The sequence below is a fragment of the Eleutherodactylus coqui genome, chromosome 5 (genome assembly GCF_035609145.1).
Source record: "Eleutherodactylus coqui strain aEleCoq1 chromosome 5, aEleCoq1.hap1, whole genome shotgun sequence".
Lineage (NCBI taxonomy): Eukaryota > Metazoa > Chordata > Amphibia > Anura > Eleutherodactylidae > Eleutherodactylus > Eleutherodactylus coqui.
In genome coordinates, this window is record NC_089841.1 from 73,990,975 (window position 1) to 74,013,796 (window position 22,822).

The following is a 22,822-nucleotide window of genomic DNA, read 5'->3' on the forward strand; positions in this document are numbered from 1 at the left end:
CCTGGTGTCATGCACCACCCCTTCAGGCTGTGCGCTATACAGTGTATCAGTGTTCCTGGTGTCATGTACCGCCCCCTTCAGGCTGTGCAGTATACAATGTATCAGTGTTTATGGTGTCATGCACCGTCCTCATCAGGCTGTGCACTGTACAGTGTATCCGTGTTCCTGGTGTCATGCACCACCCCTTCAGGCTGTGCAGTATACAATGTATTAGTGTTTATGGTGTCATGCACCGCCCCCTTCAGGCTATACAGTGTATCAGTGTTCCTGGTGTCATGCACCGCCCCCTTCAGGCTGTGCGCTATACAGTGTATCAGAGTTCCTGGTGTCATGTACCGCCCCCTTCAGGCTGTGCAGTATACAATGTATCAGTGTTTATGGTGTCATGCACCGCCCCCATCAGGCTGTGCACTGTACAGTGTATCTGTGTTCCTGGTGTCATGCACCACCCCTTCAGGCTGTGTAGTATACAGTGTATCAGTGTTCCTGGTGTCATGCACCACCCCCTTCAGGCTGTTCTCTATACAGTGTATCAATGTTCCTGGTGTCATGCACCACCCCCTTCAGGCTGCGCGCTATACAGTGCATCAGTGTTCCTGGTGTCATGCACCACCCCCTTCAAGCTGTGCACTGTACAGTGTATCCCTGTTCCTGGTGTCATGCACCACCCCCTTCAGGCTATACAGTGTATCAGTGCTCCTGGTGTCATGCACCGCCCCCTTCAGGCTGCGCGCTATACAGTGTATCAGTGTTCCTGGTGTCATGCACCGCCCCCTTCAGGCTGTGCGCTATACAGTGTATCCGTGTTCCTGGTGTCATGCACCACCCCCTTCAGGCTATACAGTGTATCAGTGCTCCTGGTGTCAGGCACTGCCCCCTTCGGGCTGTGGGCTATACAGTGTATTAGTGTTCCTGGTGTCATGCACCGCCCTCTTCAGGCTATACACTGTATCAGTGTTTTTGGTGTCATGCACCACCCCCTTTAGGCTATACAGTGTATCAGTATTCCTGGTGTCAGGCACCGCCCCTTCAGGCTGTGGGCTATACAGTGTATCAGTGTTTGTGGTGTCATGTGCCGCCCCCTTCAGGCTGTATAAGTGTTCCTGGAATGTTCCTTTATATGTTGGCTTATCTCCCTATGTTTTGTCCTGAATGCTCTGGCCCTGCGGAGGAATGCCGAGGCTTGAAGATGGTCTGATTATTACATGAAACATGTTAGTCTGTGTCAGTGAAATGTCGGATCTTATACCAAGCTTCAAATACCTGTGGTGCTCTAGAGCTGTGCCCCTGGCGGGTGCCAGAGCTGTACCCCTGGCGGGTGCCAGAGCTGTGCCCCTGGCGGGTGCCAGAGCTGTACCCCTGGCGGGTGCACAGTCAGAACCGATTTACACCCATGGATATAACACTATCTACCGGTATAGCCTGCAGGTAGCTTTGGTTGAAGCATGTAGGTGATATTAGAAGGAGAAGCCATACGTAATTGGGAGTAGTCTGTGAGACGGTCCGTGTGTCCTACCGCTATATTACTCCCTAACACCTGTGGTTTGCTGGCAGCGGGCGGCTGCAGTGCTTCCCCAGATTGGCAGTGTGCACACAAAGTACGCAGCGTGATACATTTCTGGGGGGATATATGGGCTATAAACAGTTTTTTTCCCCTTCTAGTGGTAAATTTCCTTGTATCCGACTTTTAATTATGCAGTTTAATAGATACAGACACGTATTAGACAGCCGTAAACGCTGCAGGATTTAGAACTATTGCGGCATTCATTCTCCGGACCCAGGGTGCACCTGTTCTTAAAAATCCTGCTTATTTATTGCTATCCACTTTAGCCAACAAGCTGTTCTTAGTTAACAAGCGTCTTTGCTTTGTCAGCCCGCAGGGTGTTTTGTGGACAATTTTTCCATACAAAAGCACGAATGTCATCTGAATACGGCAGTCTAGACGTTGTAGCAAGGCCCTTTGGCAGAATGTGGGTCATAGCAGGCCGTGGAATCCCTCTCTGCATTATACACACTACACTAGATTTGTTTTCATTTATGCATTAATATCGACTTATCTCAACAGACTGCACATATGTCTTTTTTTTTTTGCCAGCACGCCTTTACGCTGGAAATTTCGGATTTATTCATTTCATGTGGAAAGCAAGAATAACTTATTTTTAACAGAGATATTGATGCCGTATTTTTTTTTTTTTTTTAATTTCATTTATTTTACTATTGCGTTGCCTAATTAAATAGTAAAAGGATTGCTTCACCACAGATAACCCCAGCGAAAAAGTGGCAGCCGGCCAAATACAATAGTAGATGGATGGTCCGCTAGAGCTATAGCTGCTGCTTGTTATTGGTTGTCCATTCCGGCCAATATACTATTCTACCAAAAGTTTTTGCACCCCCGTAACAGTAGAATGGATCATGCCACATGTCCTAAACCATGCTACAGAAGATGCAGACCCTTGGAGATATCAGCCATAGATTGTGACGGAACTACATGCTACTGGATATACGGGACCGCAGAGCTCGGCCTCTGCGTTCTACCACAGGCTAAGCTGTCAGATCCAGGCCCAAAACCTCCACGATGGGCCTGATATTTTAAACTTGAACCACTGGCAGCATGAACCCGGAACAGGAAGCCTGCCGCCCCCATGGGTGTTTCATTCAGAATAAGTACACTTTGAAGTCTGACTGTTTTTTGCGGGTACTTTGGGATACATAAAATGTTTTTTTGTAAAACTTAATTTTTTGGGGTGGGGTTTGCCTTATTTGTGTTCATAATGAAGTAAGAAATACATTAGTGTTAGTCACTGGGTCAGCAGTTATGGTGATATCACGTTCATATAGTTCGTTCTTCATGTGTCGTATCATGAGACCCTTAACATTTTTAATTTTTTATCAACAGAACTGTGAAAAAAGACTTATTTCTTGCAGCACAACCTGTAGTTTTGGGGGGGGGGGGTTATTTTCTTAGTTTTTTCTTTACGACATAACACTGTGCGTCATAAATTACATTTTACTTCATTCCGCAGGTCAATAATGATTAGAGCAATGCAAAGTTTGTGGTTTTGTTTTAAAAATTTACTACTTTTACGCAATAAAATTGCTTTTAAGGTAAAAAATACTGAATTTGCATCACCGTATTAGAAGAACCTTATTTTTCTACATATGGACCTATCGCAGGTCTTTCTCTTTTTTTTTTTTTTTTGTGGAAAGAGTTGCAGTTGCCTATTTTAGAGTCATTGCTATTTTTTGATCACTTTTGTGAGATGAACAAAATCGCAATTCTGATTTTTTTTTTTTTTATGTATTCTGTTTTCCGTCGTTCACGTGTGGGATAATATATTTCAGTGGGGTTGCACCTCGTACGGCCAGATTCACAGGAGCGTGTGCATACTTACATGTTCATTTGTGCCTCGTTTTGCGGAATGGGAGTTGCATATTTGCTTGTGCGTGTTTTGCTGTATGTTTTGCAAACACACACGTGTGCATTTTCACGGAACCATACTCCCATTCATTGAAATGAGCAATTAAGTAATTCAAAATGTGCTGTTTTTGTGTGCAAATACACAAGAAAGCAGAACCAGCTGTATATCTTTTTTGCACAAATGAAATGTGCTGTTAAAATACTCACATGTAAGTGAACCCGTTGAAATCAATGGGTTCTATTCTCTGTGTGTTGGGGGCGCAAATATGTCTGTGTGAATAAGTTCTAAGTAAAGTGAAAAGAGTTTAGTATTGGGCCTGAGGAAGGACCCTGAGAGGCCCAAAAGCTCCCTATATCATCATGTATTTTTGTTAGCCATTAAAAGGTATCATATCTACAAGATTACTTGGTTTCTATTACTGAGTATAAGTGTAATGTGTTTTTTTTTTTTCTTTTTTAGTCCTTTTTTTATTTAAAAATGTTTTGTGTAATTTTTATTGTAGACCTTTTTTTTAAACTAAATTTAATTGCCATTTTAATCACTATTTTTTGTCTCTGTCAAGATGCAATCATTTGATTGATGGTGTTTCCCCGAAAATAAGACACTGTCTTATATTAGTTTTTGCCCTAAAAGAGGCACAGTGTCTTATTTTTGGAGGGGTGGGAGGGGGATTTATACTCACCTGCTCTGCAGTGTCCCAATGCCTCGCGATGGTCTCCAGCGGCGCTGCGGCAAACTGCAGTGTGCTCCCCGTCTGCCATCTCAGCTTCTTCTGGTGATGGGGCTTTGAATACCCCGCCTCCAGCAAAGCGAGCCAATCACAGCCAGCGCTCGATGAGCCAATCATAGCCTTACAGTGATGTAATTCACTGAGTGGCTGTGATTGGCTCATGGAGTGCCGGCTGTGATTAGCTGCTGGTGCTCGATTAGCCAATCACAGTGCTTGCTTTGCTGCAGGTGGGGTATTCAAAGCCCCGTCACCAGAAAGAAGCTGAGATGGCAGACGGGGAGGACACTGCAGTTTGCCACAGCGCTGCCGGAGACCATCGGGGCCCCGCAGACCAGGTGAGTATTGATTTTTTTTTTTTTTTTTTAAGCAGGTTAGCTAGGTCTTATTTTCACAGATGCCTTATATTTCAAGCCTCCCCCGAAAACTGGGGGTAGGTCTTATTATTGGGGTCTGACCTATTTTCAGGTAAACACGGTAGCATAGTTAACTGCATTACTTCTATAATAGTGAATTATGCATATACAACCAGCCAATTAAACTGCACTAGAGGCTGAACTATACAGCACACATGGCTTCAATAGAAATCCTGAATATTGAGATACTTACATGCAAAATGCCTTTGATTATATGTATTGAAGCATTAATTAACCCCTTCCCATCAGCCATACATCTATATATGTCCTAACTACATATGCCCTGTGCAGTTACGACATATATAGACGTCCAAAGCACTACTGTGTATGGAGCAGGCTTGGGAGCCCAGCCCACTCCATATACAGCGAGTATCAGCTGTCTCTGACAGCCAATACCCGTCCACAACAGCTGACATCTGCGATAACTCAGGTTGTAGCTGTTAGCCTTTTTAATGCCACTATCAATTCTTACTATAGCATTTAAATATCCCAATCAATTGAGCTTTAAATGTCCCTAACTGTCCCCGCCACGATAAGAACGCTGGGGTGCTGTCTGGGTGTCATGGCAGCCTAAGGCCTTCTGAAGCCTCCAGGACTGCTATGATTGTTTGACTATTAAGAAGTGTCTTTTTTTTTTTTCTCTTTTCTTTTTTATGGGGACCATATCATCACTATCAGGACTCCTTGTTCTTCCTTAAACTGAAGATGGTTCTTAATGACATTGGCTGAATGTTGGGGTCCTTGTCCTGCTGCTTAATAAATTTTGAGCCAATCAGACACCTCCCTGCTGGTATTACATGATGGATAAGTATCCGCCTGTGTTTGTCAGCATTGAGGACACCATTAATCCTGACTAGGGATGAGCGAGTATACTCGCTAAGGCACTACTCGCTCGAGTTATGTGCCTTATCCGAGTATCTCCCCGCTCGTCCCGAAAGATTCGGGTGCCGCCGCGGGGCGGGGAGCTGCGAGGGAGAGCAGGGAGGAACGGAGGGGAGATCTCTCTCTCCCTCTCTCCCGCCCGCTCTCCCCTGCTCCCCGCCGCAACTCACCTGTCAGCTGCGGCAGCCCCCGAATCTTTAGGGACGAGCAGGGAGATACTCGGATAAGGCACATAACTCGAGCGAGTAGTGCCTTAGCGAGTATACTCGCTCATCCCTAATCCTGACCAAATCCCCAACTCCATGCAACTGCAATGCAGATTGCCTTTAGGCTCTCATCGTGCGGCTCTACAGCCCTTTGGTGAACAAGTTGTCTTGTGTTAGTTAAATATTTCAGATTGTGACTCTACAGCCGGGGACCTTTTTCTATGCGTTCTTATGGTTTTGTGCATAGTTGAATCACTCTGCCTTGTTTCTACATCAAAGGTATGGTTATTTGCCAAAAATTTTCCATGAAAACCATTTCTGGTCAGACTTTTCCAAACAGTAGATGGGTATGCCAGGGTCCCACTGGTTTCTGCCAGTTCTAAGCTGATGGCACTGCTGGGCATCTTCTAATTTTAAAATAAGCATGGTGTCTTTTACATGCTGCACCAAGTTTCCTTGGCTGACCCCTGCATCTACAGTCCTCAACATTGCCCTTTTCTTTGCCCTTCTTCAAAATCTTTGCCTTGCAGAGACCTAATTGACGCAGTGCAACTACCTTATGTCTTGTTGCTGTGCTCAGTCCCTCATGGTGTAGGACCTGTGACATGAAACTGTCTTCCGCAATTTCACCTTTGTAGCAGAGTTTGGCTGTTCCTCACCCAGTTTTAAGCTTCCAGCACAGCTGTTTCTGTTTCAGTTACTGACTGTTTACGTTTGAAAATGATGATCCTTATCACCTGTTTGGTATAATTGGTTAAGCATACACCTGACTATAATCCTACAAAACCCCTGACGGCGTGCAAGAGTACCTAGAAGAATTGGTGCTATTTTTGAAGGTAACGGCTGGTCAGACCAAATATTGATGTAATTTAGATTTCTTTTTGTTCAGTCACTTTGCATTTTGTTAATTGACAAAAATAAACAATCACCACTACAAATACCACCACCACTTGAAATCCCCACCTCCAGCAAGAGATTGCTGTGATTGGCGCTCCTGAACCAATCACAGCCATTCAATGATGTCATTCAAATGAATGGCTGTGATTGGTTCATCAAGCGCCGTCTCTGATTGTTCAGGAGTCAGTGCTCCTGAACCTGCCTAACGCCTGTGTGAGGGAGGCCTTAATTTACATTTTAACCCATTATGTGAACAGCCCCAAAGCATCAGAGTTTGTGATTAGGGAGTCTGTGGCTATTTCATTCTTCCCATAGTTCGGGCGGCATGAATCTCCTGCTTAGTTTCCTTTAATACAAACATGAAAGCGCCATCTCTCTGGATTTTTGATGCCACATATAACCTTTATATGACGTCCCTTAAAGGATTACCATTTTTGCTCCTTATTTAATATTTTACCTGCCGAGCACGGTGGACCCGTTCCCCGACTCCGCTGGTCCGGGTTTTCTGCTGGCTTTGCATTGTGTGTACGGGGAAGGAGTATAATAATCATAAAGCATGGAGCACCTGGAGCAGATGTCTTTATATTATAGTCAATCAACTGCAGCTATTGTAAAATGCGTTACAATGATGACTGTAATGGCTGGCTGGAATGAATGATTTCATGCCTATTAAAATAACTTATAGTGCCCCGCTGAGCCCTTAATTAACAACGCATTGCCTATAAATTTATGTGTGAATATTTAACGAAAATAGGAAATGCCATTAAAGAAGCAAAAACTGATTGGAACAAATTGCACTTGTAACTGTAAAGCCGGAATAGCAGCAGCAGCGGCGGCTGCGGGAAGCTGCAGTATTAAAGTATTGGTCTGCACACAGCGCTGCCTTCCTGCCTCCTCGCTCCGCAGTAAAACGTATATGGGGGGCTGGAGAAAGCCTGGCATCTTTATGGCTTTCACTAATAAAACTATTTGTCCATAAAGTTTGATACGCTAAGATTGAGCCTCCGTTGGGTCGGGATGTCGGGTCCTGCCGCGGCGGGTGTTAGCAATGCTTCGGAGAGCTGTGAATGTGCTGACCTCTCTCCCTTACAGCAGCCAGGAGACCCGAAGTGCATAAAACCTGCATTGTGGATTTGGAAGGGGTTACGTAAGGTTTCTGCTGGCAATCCTCAGATTTGATATTATATTGTATGCTTTTAGTAGGGAATTACACAATAGATTTTGGTTTTCGCCTGAAGGTGTGTTACGTGCTTTTGTCAGCAGAAATTTCCAAATGCTGGAACTATTAATTTTCCGCGTAAAAAGTCACACGCGGGGGGCTTAAAGCAGAGCATCACCCTCAATGAGCCGAAGGTGACCCTATGACTGCGCATTAGAGAATTTTATATACAGCAGGATCCCTGAGGAATGGATTTATATGCATCGTTAATGGTTCTGCAGATCGCCATAGTTTAAGACGGTTTTCACCGCTGTTGTGGTCGCAGTGTTGAATACAATAGGAACTGTTTTCTATTTCAGACAATGGAGAAAAAAATGAGCTGCATGTAAATACATGATTTTTTTTCCCTGTGCAAATGGGAAAATAGAACAATTCCTCTACAGCGCCACCTATTGGAAGATGTCATTCTGGCAAGTCACTGTCTGACCTTTTTAACCAGCTTTATAACAATGACTGAGAGTGACTGAGCCTCTCCTGGAGGAAAAGATAGCCATGCACAGACAGACTGTTTCTGGGTTTTTGCCCATGTGCATTGTTTGTTGGGTAAGAGGTCTATGACATTGGTCAGAAGGGGTAATGGTTCTCCTTAGGGAGAGCATCTCGTTAGTGTGAGGAGACTTTTATAAAGCTATGCATACTCCTTTGAGAAATTTATGCAAGTGGAGATTTGAACAATGTCTCTACAGCGCCACCCATTGGGAGTCAGCATTCTGGCTAGTCAATGTCAGACAGATCTTTTAATCAGCTTTGTAACAATGACTGAGAATATAAGTCAAAGCCCGAGTCTCTCCAGGAGGAAAAGATACCCATGCACGGACAAGACTGTTTGGGGCTTTTGCCCCTCCTGTGTATTAGCTGCTGGGTGAGAGGCTTTTAACGTGGGTCAGAAGGAGTAACCTTTCTGCTTAGGGAGAGCACCTTGTAGGTATGAGGAGACTTTTATAAAGCCATGCATATTCCTCTGGGAAATTTATGCAAATTGGAAGATGGAACAATGCCCCTACAGCGCCACCTGTTAGAAACACCATGTCATAGTCCTCTCGCCCAGCCAAGTTAGCAACTTACTGCACACTGATGAGGGGCAAAAACCCCAAAACAGTTTGTCTTATCTTTTCCTTCTGGAGAAGACTCTGGCTTCGGCTTATATTCCCAGTCATTGTTACAAGACCTGTAAAAAGGTCTGACATTGACTGGCAGGAATACTGCCTTCCATTAGGTGGCACTGTAGAGGCATTGTTCCATCTTTTCATTTGCTTACAGGTCTCAAAGGAGCATGCATGGCCTTATAAGTCTCCTTACTAGGTGCTCTCCTTTAGGAGAAACTTGATCCCTGCTTTTCCTCTGCAGAAAAGGTGCAACAGTCTGTTTGAATACAGTGTATCTTAAAGGCCCATTCACACGGGCATATGCAAGTTGCAACTGAGATTCTTGTGTGCAACTCGCATTAGAGAGCACACATCCCTGTGCTGCCAGATGCCAGCGGGCAGAGGACATTGCCTATCCAATTGGGGTCAGTGATCAGATGTACGTCTGTGGAAGTAGTGGGGTGTACAGCCGGCCCATGGGAGCGAATGATCGGAATACCCTGGTGAGAAAATGAAATGAGCCAGCCCACAAGGAGCTTAAGGCCTCCTTCCCACGAACGGATTTCCGCCGCGTAATTCGCGGCGAAAATCCGCTGCGTTGCCCGCAGCTATTAGGTTCTATTGAACCTAATAGCACAATGCTCACGATGCGTAATTCCACCGCGGAATTACGCACCGCGATTTCTCCCGTCCTCACCCGCAGCATGCTCTATTTTCTGCGGGTGAGGACGGGCTGTACGCACTGACGGCTTCCATTGCAGTCAATGGAAGCCGTCCGTTCACGCTATCTCCCGCTGTAACCAGCGGGAGATAGCGTGAAAAAACGCTTTCCCGCCCACCGCCACGCGTCATATGACGCCATATGACGCGGCAGGCCGCGTCACGTGACACAGCCGGCCGTGCACGTGACACGGCCGGTGACACAGCGGTGGTGGGCGGTGACGCGGCGGCGGTGGGCGGGGAAGCGATTTCACGCTATCTCCCGCAGGTAAGTATAGGGGCTCTGGGGGGCGCCGTGACGGGCTTCACAGCGTAATATTACGCGGCGGAGCCCGTCACGCTCGTGGGAAGGAGGCCTAAGGGTGCGTTCGCTGGTGGTGGGTACTCGCCAAAAGCAGCCGCAGATTTTGGCGGTGATTTGCAGCAGATTTCTCTTTGGGCTCATGTCCACGGGCAAAATGTGATTTAAAATCCGCAGCGGATCTCCCGCGCGCGGATCCGCACCCCATAGGGATGCATTGACCACCCGCGGGTAGATAAATACCCGCAGATCGTCAATAAAAGGCATTTTAAAAAAAATGGAGCATGAAAAAATCTGGACCATGCTCCATTTTCATGCGGGTCTCCCGCGGGGACGGCTCCTGCGGGCTTCTATTGAAGCCTATGGAAGCCGTCCGGATCCGCGGGAGACCTAAAATAGGAATTAAAAGCATTTACTCACCCGCAGCGGGCCGCGAAGCTCTGCTCTTCCTCACGGCCGCATCTCCCTTGCTTCGGCTCGGCGGATGTGCCCGGCGCATGCGCGCGGCACGTCGACGACGTGCCGGCGACGTGCCGCCGGCGTCAGGAATTCATCCGCCGGCCGAAAATGAAGATCCGGCCGTGAGGAACAGCTGACCTTCGCCGCCCGCTACGGATAGGTAAATGCTTTTAAATTGCTATTTTCGGCGCTCATGTCCGCGGGGCAGGAGGGACCCGCTGCAGATTCTCCATGTAGAATCTGCAGCGGATCTGATTTTCCCCGTGGACATGAGGCCTTTCAGTTGAAGGGGTGAGGTCGGCTGCAGATATTGTTGCAGATTTTCTGCTGCGGAAAGTCACCAATTCTGCTACGTGAATGCACTTCTATTCGGGGATTCGGTCCCCAATGGAGTGTGAGAGCTCTGATAAATAATCCTGTAGTAACATGAATGTTATTGCCATTTCTTAGGTTTCTTTATCGTGAATAGTATAAGCCATTCCAATGTTCATTAAGGTTACATATCTCCGTCTGAGCCGTGGAACAAGCGCCAATCAGCAAGATTGGAGGTCCTTAACCTGGCCTTCATGGAGGCTGATGAACGACTGTTTCATCCCTGTTGATGGGAGGAGATATGCCACTAACAGCCATGTTTTTTGGTGCTGTATGAAAGATTATCACCCACATTGAGTGATTGCTAGGCCTGAAAAGATGCCACCAATCAGGCAAACATCAAGCATTCAGGTTTTTTGTACAGGCTGATCTCAGACATTTAATGAGCGCTGACTATTAAGATCGGCGCTCTTTTACCTGGCCTTCAGGCCGATCGCACATGACCGAATTTCAATTATGCAATCAGCGATTGTCACCAGTGCGGACGATGCACGGTGTTCCGCAACGATTGAAAAGTTAGAACTTTTACATATCAGCTTAGATAAGCAGATAGTAATTGCGATTTCAATGAGTGTATTTAAAATCGCAACTTGTTTTATTTTTGTGCGGGATCTGCACGGACGGCCTCCATTAAAGTTAACCCGTCCGACCCGCAGCACATCTGCAACTGGTATTGCACATTGGATGTGCAGAGCCACGTCATCGCCTAGCAACAGTGTGGGAAAAACAAATTAAATTTTTAATTCTGTACTGCGCATGAATGACGGTGAGCGTCCCGCATGCAGAATCCGACTCGTCTGTGTGAAGCCCGCCTTACGTATATCAATGCTACCAGTTTGGGGGACGAACGAGCAAATAAATGATCATTTGTTCCCTGTGCACTTTTTATTAGTGTTAACATCTTATCTTGCATTCAAATTGGAAGTTGTGCTGTGAGAACCAGGTTTTTCCAGCTGCACAAATCATCAGTAAGCTGACAAATGAGCTTCTGCTGTGCAAGTGGATGAAGCCTATCTCCTTCTAAAGTAAGTCATCTTAAAGGGATTGTTCTCTTATAAACCTTTGATGTCCTCTCCTTAGGAAGGGTCATCAATAATAGATCAGCTGAGGTCTGCTGCCTGGGATCACCACTGAACAGCTATTCGCCAAGCCTGTGCCCTCATGCACTGAGCTGATTTCCACAGGAAGAGGGCAGCTCTGTTCTCACTGCAGCACCAGACTTGGTATTACTGATTAAGTGGGTGAAAACTTTGTGTAATACCAAGCCTGGCCACTGCGGTAAGAACGGAGCTGTCTGCTTCCTGCAGAAATCAGTTCAGTGCATGAGAGCACCAGCTTGGTTAACACCTGATCAACAGCGATCCTGTGCGGCCGACCTCTGCTCATCTACTATGGGTAGGCCATCAATAATTTACAACTGGACAAGCCCTTTAATTCTGTTCAGCTTTATATTATGTAATTATTTCCTGAGACACATTTGTATTGCTGTGAGCAATATGGCTGTCTACAGATTCTACAAAAGTTACAACCTAGCTTTCCCAGACGTCTGAAGGGCATATCTACCCAACATAAGACTGAAATGGCATGGAGGATGTATCGCCGCTCAACTAAGCAGATGTCTTGTTTTTTGTTCTTGGAATGCTTGATTCCGTGTTAGAACAGCCGCCATATAGGAACTGAGAATGACAGCCGGATCGGTTTACACCCAGCTTTTCCAGAAACAGATTTACCTGCTCAATAGGATGATTAACAACTTGACAAAAAAGGCTGACTCGGAGATTAACATTTTTCTTTTCTTGAACGGAAATGCTCTTTAGTGATCCGCTTCTCAGTAAAGCTATGAGAAGATAATGTATAACTCTTATATATAGTATAAAGTTAGAACCTCATGAGCATGATTGGGGGGGAGGGGGTACCCATGTGGACGTGTAGGGCTGAACAAGGGGGTATATTGTTCCACACCACTTAATTAACAGACTTATAATTTTCTAAAACGGCTTCTATAAGTTACAATTCTCCTTTAGCCTGATGGACAGGAGAATAGTTTGCATTGATTATGATGGACTTGTGTCATTGTGATCTGCATTTGTATAAGGTATTCCCCCTGAAGAGAAGCCTTTCCCTTAGGAAAAATCTGTAGGCCCTGGGTGGGGTGGAGCAGTTTTTGTTAATTAAAGCCCTATGGTAGACAAAAGTGTTTAGTAATGTTAATTACTTCCTCCCCCTTTTTTTCCGCCCAATAATCCGCTTGCTTCTGAAGTCAGCCATTGGTCTGGAAATATGTCAGCTTCTAAGTTGGGACCTTGGGACACCTTGGTTAATATTAACTCTTCAGTTTTTGTTCAGCTTTGTATTGGCGTTTAAGAATTAAATCACTTTCCAAGCATTTGCTTTCTCTTTTGTCCAGGAGATACAAGAACAGACTGATGGTGACACTTGAAGATTAATGACGTATTTGTCTTCTCTTATTAGGATATCGCCCCAATAACCGGATTTCCAGAAGAGCAACGGAAAACCAGGAAAGTTCACATCTATGTCCCGGCCCGAAACACCATGCAGGCCGGTGTACAGAACACCAAGAAATGGAGGATTGACTTTGATACACGAGAACGTTGGGAGAACCCGCTAATGGGATGGGCATCTACGTAAGTGTCTGATCACTGCACAAGTCTCTGTGAATGATGGCGTAGTATCAGGCAGACACATGTGGAGATCACCCTTATGTCAGGTGAGCAAAGCACATGTCATCGCTGCAGATTTCAGTCAACACCATCCAACCAGTCCTCCTATTCTCGGAATTTGGAAAGACGTTTTGCCTCTGCATTGTGGGTAATGGGTGGTCTGGTTGGGTGGCAATGATTGAAATCTGCTGTGATGACTCGTGTCCCTCGTTCACCGTAGAACAATCTCAACATGTTCTGCTTGAGACAACGCCATCATTCAAATTGCCTGTAATGAAGGAAAACCCCTGCATTAACATGCTAATGAATAAAGTGATCTATAAAGAAGTACACCATTTATATGGTGAACTTTCTGGTAGTTTGACATATCACACACCAATCTTCTCATTGGAACGATTAAAATTGAATCCAAGATGGCGGCATTCAAGATGGCCATCATTTCGGTGACATGGCCTAACGGGTTTTCTCCTTTCACCGCAGCTTATATGCAAAAATGGATCACCGTCTGCTAAACTGTTTTTGTGCTATATGAGTGTTTCCACACGTTTAGGACACCCCGGACATAAATTGTTAGAACAAACTACGGGGGAAGATTTTTTTATCTAATTTTAATAAATCACAATTCCAGTTTGTTAGGCCCCTCGAGAGCCATGTTAGCGCATAGAAACCCCATGATTGCATAGTAGGTCGCTCATAAGCTGAGCCTGGGAAACCGCCTCCTTTGTCAAACTCCTTAGATAATACGGTTGTTATTGATTGTGGCATCTAGGGAGCAAACTCCAATTCTGAGCGTTTTTCTCTTCTCCCAGCCATTGCAGCGAGATGTCTGCTGTATAATACTTCCAGCATCCACAATGAAGGAGCTGCAGTATTCCAGCAAGCACAGTTGTCCCTGTTCTGCACATTAATTAGGTTCCTAAAATTCCCCCTGCTTCTAGAAAGTAGATGAAAGAGCAGAGAAGTTTGAGTAAAACTTTGAGTAGTTTTGTCAGTTGAATTACCACTGCTTTGGCGCAATTAAAAAAAGGTAGTGTAGTGTGTGTGTGTCTATATATTATATATAGATACACACACACTAAGCCTCCTACACAGCTTTTTGCTTCTCCGTGTATACACAGGAGCTTAAAGCCCCCTGTCCATGGGCGAGCGATATTCCACTGCAGGGTAGAGAACTGACAGCCCTCTGGGGTGAGCCTGTCTGATAGTTGGGCTCACAGTGGAGAATCGTGGCAAATCGCAACATGCCGCGATTTGAGTCCCGCGAGCGGGCACTGTGTTACTCGTGGCCAGATTATCGCCATGAGTAATGCAATGCACTATCATCCGTGGACAGGAGCCCTAAGAAGCAGCAATGTGGGTGTTATGCATATTGCTGCAGTTCAAGTACTGCAGTGTACATTTTACGGTTAGGATTCCTTGGGTTTTGTAAACGTCTGCTCCGTCCCACATGTTGTGCGGCATTGATCTGATGAGATTTGTGCATTATGTAGATGCTGTTTTGTTTGCACGGAGAATATATCCACATGGTTTGCATATCCCCATCTTGTATGTACCTCATTATGTTTCAGAGCTCTGTGGGACATATGTTCTTGGTGAGAGAAATTTGTTACAGAAGATTAAGTATGTAATTATGCTCTTCTAATAAGCATCAGAGCTGCTAACAGTCAAGTCAAGCTGGAGGCTCATGTAGACATTTGCACAACTAAGTTTGGGCATTTTCGACCCCAGAAAGTTGAAAACGTGCACACAAAACACTCACTGGTCTTAATAAACATCGGATGTCCTATGTGTGTCTCAAGGTTTTTAAGAGCTGGAGACGTGCAAGATAAAGAGCTGTCATGGTGACAGACAACACGGTGGCTTCCTTGCGAGCAATAACTGTGAAGAAAAAATACAATCTGATAACAGAGAATAATCGCTTGAGTTTAACTGACTGTGTAGACTACAGAGACTTAAAGGGGTATTCCAGAAGGAGGATAAAATTACAAGTTTTCACCCATCTACTGGATGGGTGAAAACTGAGGAATTGGTGGGGGTCCGACTGCTGGGACCTCCACCAAATCCAAGAATGGGGGACCCTTGTCTCCTCTTTTTAAAAGTCCATTTCAATCATTGGATAACTGGTGGTGGTGTTGGAGTGGCTGGAACTATAAAACTGTGTCGTCTTCAAGCTTTTGTCCAATCGCCCAGGAGGTTTCGGTTTCCTATCACACTTTGATAGTCGACTCACGGAATTGTGAAATGGAGCAAACAGAGCTGTGGTAGTACCAATACACCGGTCAACAAATTTTTACAAAAGTCATGTTACTAAAATAAAATGAGTCCTTTCTTATCAATTTTTATGTGCTCAACCCGAATATTTTTTTTTTTTTGTAATCTGCAATAATTGTTTACATCACGAAATGCATGCCAATAGTAATATCTGTAAAAACATCAAGTGATAGACTCAGTCTTGGATCTCTTTGCCTGTCTCATCTGTTTGGAAGCATCTCTGTGGGGGGTCCAGCAGTGGTCAGCCAGCATGGTAGTGGACCATTTCCCTGGTATCTTTGTTCCATTGTTGCGATAGCTTGATGAAAACGTTGGCCATGTTCATCATTAACCATCCCACAGTTGTCTGAAATGAAATCCAGATGGGAATGAAGGAAGTGGATCTTCAGAGACCTATTGCAGCCACGTTTCTGATACTGTATCAGCATGTCTTGTTCCTTGTGGTTTTTGGCGATAACGCTCCCGAGAAAGTCTGTAGACACTAGGAGAAAAGCATTCCATGCTTGTTTCGCATCGCCCTGCAGCAAGTTGTTGAACCGGTCATCTTTGAAGAGCTCTTGAATCTGAGGACCCACAAGAACTCCCTCTTTAATCTTTGAAATGTTAGGATGTTGTTCGAGTCCTACTGGATAAATCTACATGGTGAAACACAGAAAATGAACTCTATGAAATATCTTCAAAACGGGAGCCAATAAAAAATGTTCATGGCCATATTTGTGTCCCGCACACCAAGATACTACAGATTAGGACCTTTTTAAGTCAGTAACCGTTTCCATGTTGACCAGTGAATCCCTACTTCCCAACTGTGCCTTTAATTTCAGAGCAAGAACATCCAAGTCATTCCAGTTTGATAATGAGAATCAACTGACCTTTTGTTTTTCTCTTTGGTAGTGCTGACCCTTTGTCTAACATGGTGCTCTCATTCACCTCTAAAGAAGATGCTATTGACTTTGCTGAAAAGAATGGTGAGTATTGTTACTGAACCCTGTCTTTAGCTTTGACATCTTCATTTTGACCTTTTCTAACTTGTTTCTTCCAAAGATTGAATGTCTTAAAGGCGTTGTCCAGTTGTAAACTATTGATGGCCTATCTACTGCCCAGGATCTCCACCGATCAAGCTGTTTATCGGGCCAATGCGCTCATACACTGAGCTGATTTCTGCTGGAAGCAGATAGCTCCATTTCAACCGCAGTGGCCTGACTTGGTATTACAGGCAAAGTTCACATTCACTTTAATGGAATATTTTGCCTGTAATACCAAGCCTGGCCACCACAGTTGGAATGCAGATATTGGCTCAGTACACAAAGGCACTGGCCCCCGCAAACAGCTGATCGGTGGAAGTCGCAGGTCGCAGAACCCAGCTAATCTGCTATTGCTAGCCTTCCCACAGGATAGGCTATCAGTAGTTTGCAACTGGACATCCCCTTTAAAGACTATGCGATGGGATCCTTCTTCTTTCACAAACTAGAGTATCTTTTAGATCCCAGTTTTAATGGGGTGTTCCCATCTCAAAGAGCCGTTGTAAAGTCAGCAGGGCTGGCCGTAGAGTTCTGCAGCTGCAGCCCCGCTAACTCTACGGCAGTCTTTTTTTCCCTTTTGATACTCTTTCCTCTCTTCTTAGGTCCTGTGAATCTGTCATGTATTTTCCCCCTAGCCTAGAGCAGTTGTGCCCAACTAGTGGCTCGCAACTCCTTGTTTTGTGGCTCACTATCGGAGGCCTGAATTATACAGTATCTACTAGCAATTGATATTGAAGATATTTCCTAAGCTCCAAACCCTGCCAGTTCAGATAGATAATACTGGAGTCCAATTTCACAATGAAATATCAACAAATAATTGGAATTCCATAATTTTTTTTTAAGCTAGGGCAACACAGCAACCTTGGATGTAATACACAGATCGCCCTATAACCCTGCTGCATCACATCCTAATATAAGTGAATGAGGTAGCATTGAAACTTGTAAGTTGGCGTGACCTGACAGTCTCAATAAAATCCATCAGGCTTGGTCGTGGCAATTTGTAATTCACAACACAACACTGCATTCACTTACTTTAGGATGCAATGTAGCAGGACCATACTGTAACATTCCTTTTTTTTTTTTGCACAACGTGTGTCACAGCCAAAATTGCCACGTGCTCCTAACCTAAAAAATATTCTCTCCTCCATTTTTGAGTTGGCTCTCGGCCATCACTCAAAGCTGAATGTGGATCACAAGGTACAAAAGCTTCGGGATTTCTGACCTGGAGTATAAAAGAGCAAAATCTCAGTGCATCTTATGAGTTAGTTGCAAAGTTTGCACCTAAATCCCCAGCAAATCCTGGCTCTGTGTATACAGGTTGTTGGCCTCTGGACATATGTAAGAATATTCTGATTCGCGAGGGTCTTGCCAATCGTCAATTGGAGAGCAAAGTTTTAGTAAAATTTTTACTTCTAAAACTGGAAAACTCTTTCACGTTTCACTTTGTAAACGACCCTGAATTCTACTCGTCCTGTGCCTCGCATGATTTATCTGAAAGGTTGGCTGTTTTTTTAAGGAAAACCTTTTTTTTTTTTTTTTTTACTTGCAGTCCCTACAATGCAGTCTCTCTTGTTTATGACTTAATATACATAAACCGGCCCTTTCGCCGCTCGAGCCACATGTACAAGCCAAAAATTAGGAAATGTCACTCTCTGGCGATTTTCTATGTTTAGTTTCTGTTCCCCGTGTTTACATCTAATCGAGCTCTAGTTCTGTGTCTTTTTTTATAGGATGGAGTTATGAGCTTGACGAGAGGAGGATTCCAAAGCCAAAATCCAAGTCTTATGGAGCAAACTTTTCTTGGAACAGGCGGACCAGGGTATCCACGAAATGAATTGTTATTGGCCGTCCGTAAGTCTGACTGTGAGCGAAGTCAGCTGCGCTGTATTTATAGCACCAGAATAATACAACTCTTAATCTCCTAATAAATATGACCTTTAAACTACAAACACATCTTGTGGTGTCTATTTAAAATGTTTTTGAAGTTTCAAATTGAGCCTTTGATAAATTTATCTATATTTAGAGGCGATTTAGGGGAGTTCATAGCTCTAGGAAACTGCTCAACGCCAAGTCCGGTAATAGCAGAGTCCAAATCAGCTGCAGCCTTCAGCAATGTCACAGTATTTTCATAGACATTCGCTAATCCATCAAGAGAAATTCTTGCTTTGTTCTTGCTCCTGTAGTCGGCTCTTAGATTTCCTTTCGCTCACATTGTACAGACAATGTCAACGCGCCTCTGTTCTCCTTGTTGTCATCAGGGCTGAGATTGATTTTATAGGGTATTATACTAGAAATCACTTATGAATAGAATGAAAAGCATTTACCGATAGGGACAGGACATGGGATAAAAGCCGTGACAACTATTTTACTCTGGGATACATACAGTATTCGTTCCCCTTCATGTTTTATTCCGCAAAACACTGAATTACAGCGGATTTAAAAAGGTATTTTTAGGCTGTACGATACATAGTTTATCCTTGTGGTAGACGCATCAATGTGTTCACAACCAGCAGAAAGACAGAGCTGTAGACGGGCCTAACTAGAATGGGCGGAGAAGGTGCAGATGGGCCTTGGAGCCTTAGGGGCCCATAAGGGCTTTCTTTCCCTTATGAGGAAGCTAATACTATAAGTTAAGCGATTATCACTGTGGGCATAGCAGATGGACGTCATGCCTCTGGCCGCAGTTTGTTGGGGTGTCTTGGGCCCTCCAGTGCTGTAGACACTACAACACAAGTAGGAAACACCAGGAGTTGGATGGCTCCACGGAAAAAGCCCCTCAGTTAAACATGCTAGGACTCTGCTCTAAACACAGTGTAATAATCCAAAAGAGAAAAATGGTCAGTGTGGATGAGGGGCATAAAACTTCAAACTTTATTAAAGTCTTTAAAAGCAACCCTACGCATAGTCCTGTATCAGAGACGTCTGACGCATTTCAGACTTATTGACCTCACAGCTAATACAGTATAATATCACAGTACTACATTATAACACATTTTGACAGGGAGTCTTTCTTGGCAGCCATGGGTGAATGGCAACCATACGGCACTTCACAATCTTTTCATTTGGGACACCTGAACTACATTCGGAATTGACAACGGCATTTAAAAGGGTGAAGAGCTATGATCAGCGTGAGCACCGATCCTGGATGTTGCCAGTGGGTGTCAGAAACAGCCAACACCCATGAGTGGCTACTGATCCTGCTCTATACAAACCCCGATACTCAAAAGCGTCAAGGGGTTGAGGGTGCACCCTCTATGTAGCTAAACCCCAGGACATAGGAGTTGAAGACCATTATGTAACAGGCCAGCTTACACTTATATTTGCTGGGGATTTCATATTTCAAGAGTTTGATTTCTCACCATTTTTAAGATCTTTGCTTGCTCTCTGTGAACTACTTATATGGAGAGACTGAAAACCAGTCCTGCTCGCAAATCTTGGGCTTGATCCTGAACACAGTCTTCTAGCAAGCTAGAATTGTTCATTGTGATTAACATTATGTACATAAACCTGCGTGTAATACTTAGTCACTGCTTTATCAAGCCAAGAACCTCAATTCAGATAGGACACTGGAATGTAGAGCCAAGTAAGTTCTTCCTTCACGTTTCCTTCCCTCCTCCTGTCACAGTGGTGAGTCAAGTACAAGTCATCCACTAGATACCAGTGACCAGACAGGGAAAACGGATGATACTGATACTTAATCAAACACAAGGTGATCAAGTCCTCAAAAATGTAAGAAATGTCTTAGGAGGCAGGTGAGTTATTTCAGGAATTCATCAACCTCAAACGTGACTTTGCTAAACCTTAAGGTGACCCGCCGATCCTGCACAAAGAAAGTTGGCTGCATCGCTTCTCTGAACGCCTGCATTAGTGTGCATTGGTAGTCTAAGACTCTACCTGCTGCCCTGACTGGCCAGTGCTGCTTATATGGGCCACACTGCCACTCAAGGCAAGGTCTAGTGTCTTAGATTAATGATGTGCATCAGGTAATCAGATAAGTGGCGTCGCCATCTTTGCTTATCCAAGACCAAAGGGTCACTTTAAAGATTTCTGATTTAAAACTGATTTTAGTAAAATTCCTGTAATCTAATATTTGATAATCAGAAATATCCTAAAACTGAGACCAGAAGAATAAGGACCCTTTTACCTTTTACATAGGATTATATTAGGTATTTGGTGAGCACCAGTCATTGAGATCAGTGCCCGTTAACCTGGCCTTTACAAAACCTGATGCAAGATGTGTGGGGAACAAACAAGGGTTCATAAGCTTGTTTGGCCTCTTTTCCAACGGCGACAGCAATATCGCCACAAGAAAATCGCAGCGATGTCGCATGTGTGTTCTGTGTGATATTGAGAGATGAGGAGTACGGGTTCTGTAAAGGTACAGTATATCATATTAAATGGTTTTCCAGTCTCATTTATCATCTAACGCACGCATGTCAATCACAAAATTCAAGATTTGTATCTGGCCTCGGCCGTGCATCAAACCTACTCACCCCACCTGCCATGCAGAGTCTGTGACCGCTGACCTCTTTCCCCTTGTGTCTGCATGCGCCGTCCTGTATGCGGCGCAGACACCAAGGTGAGAGGTCAGCAGTGACGGGCTCAGCTACTGCCAGGCTGAGAGTGGAATGCCTGTAGGGGGTTCCTAATACTATTGGGACTACTATCGGGGGGGTCACTATTACTACTAGAGCCGCTATGGGGATCACTATTCAGGCCTGTTCAGAGGCATAAGCGGGTTTTTTTGGCCACTCCAGCGTGTTTTAATGTGCGCACATCCACTGCAAATTTGCACCTGCCCATTTACTTCAATGGCCTATACACAACAAAAAAGCTCATGCTGCATATTTTTTCACACGATCTCATGTCACGTTAAAAATGGACTCATGTGAACGAACACATTGGAATCAATGGGTTCTCATCACTGCGTATTACACTTGCGAAAACTGCGCACCTAATACGCTCCACAGATACGCATGTGAAAAAGCCCTTAATAATACAATTATGCTCTGTGACTATGGTTGCCCTTTGAAGGCAACAAGAAGGCTGATGTGGCCCTCGGTGAAAATGAACATATAGGGATATTTTAAATTTTTTTCATTTTTTTTCTTATTTTTATTTTATTAGTGGGTAATGTGAACAAAAAGTAAAAGGAAAAAATGAATTTATAGTTTTATTTTTAAAATGATTACATTTATTTTAAAATAAAGAACAGGGATGGGTTTGCCATTTTGTTTCAGATATTTTCATATATAATTTGTATAATTTTGTATTACACCCTTTTCCATTGCAACTAGAATATTCATAGGAGCCCCTGTTACAGGGGAAGATATGCCCCTAGTGTGACAGAAGTCACTGTCATAGCTGGTCAGCGGTCTGCTAAGACCCTGCAGCTCCAACATCGCTGAGTTCCATGCAGGGAATGGTAGTGCTCCTTCTGCATTTTCTGCAGTGTGCTATGATCCTGTAAAAGAGGTTTCTCCTCCGGGTCATCGGCTGTCTCTGACGGCCGAGGACCCGACCTGCTCCTGCTAGATTGCAGGAGCTTTAGGCCTCATGTCCACGGGCAGGGTCGGATTCCACATGTGGGAGTCCGCAGCAGAATCTGACCCTTCAGGTGGGATGTGTAGTCTGACCATGTATTATGCATACTGGCCACCTTCTTGGAGAAGACCCCACCACCACCACCGCTTTATAATGCAAATTTTGGATGGCTCCGTTCACACTAATGCCCTGTCCTGCACAATTTCTGTTGTGTCTTTAGCAACAGAAACATGGAAATAAATGCTTCAGTTTTTCCCCCATTTATTTCAGTTGGCTTTCTGTTATTTTTGTCTTCAATTTACTTCCATTCTATTTGGTTTCCATTTTTGGGTGGAAAAGTAGTGAAATGCACTATATAAAAAGACTTCTTTGAGCAGCATGAGACAACCACCTCCCCGCCCCCTCCACACACACTTCCAGTAATCTGTCTTTATGTCTCTGCAACTAGAGACTCGCTTCACTTTATGACAGGCAGTTGACAGCAAATGAAAAGGGAGCCCCCTAGTGCCAGCACTATAGAGACTTTTCAGCCTAAAAAACGTAATTTTTGGTAAATAAATGATTTGCACATTTTCTAGTTATCACAATGGCTATCGCATCAGTC

At 44.4% G+C, this 22,822-nt stretch overlaps 1 protein-coding gene across 1 annotated transcript in view; it reads left to right on the forward strand.

Moving 5' to 3' along the window:
• Positions 1–18,623, forward strand: part of NDUFS4 (NADH:ubiquinone oxidoreductase subunit S4) — a 129,311-nt gene extending 110,688 nt beyond the window's left edge. The window contains exons 3-5 of the mRNA XM_066602732.1: positions 13,176–13,348; positions 16,547–16,620; positions 18,405–18,623. Of these exons, the coding sequence (XP_066458829.1) occupies positions 13,176–13,348; positions 16,547–16,620; positions 18,405–18,508 (351 nt within the window). The 3' untranslated portion in view covers positions 18,509–18,623. The remainder of the gene's footprint in view (positions 1–13,175; positions 13,349–16,546; positions 16,621–18,404) is intronic.
• The last annotated feature ends 4,199 nt before the right edge of the window (positions 18,624–22,822 follow it).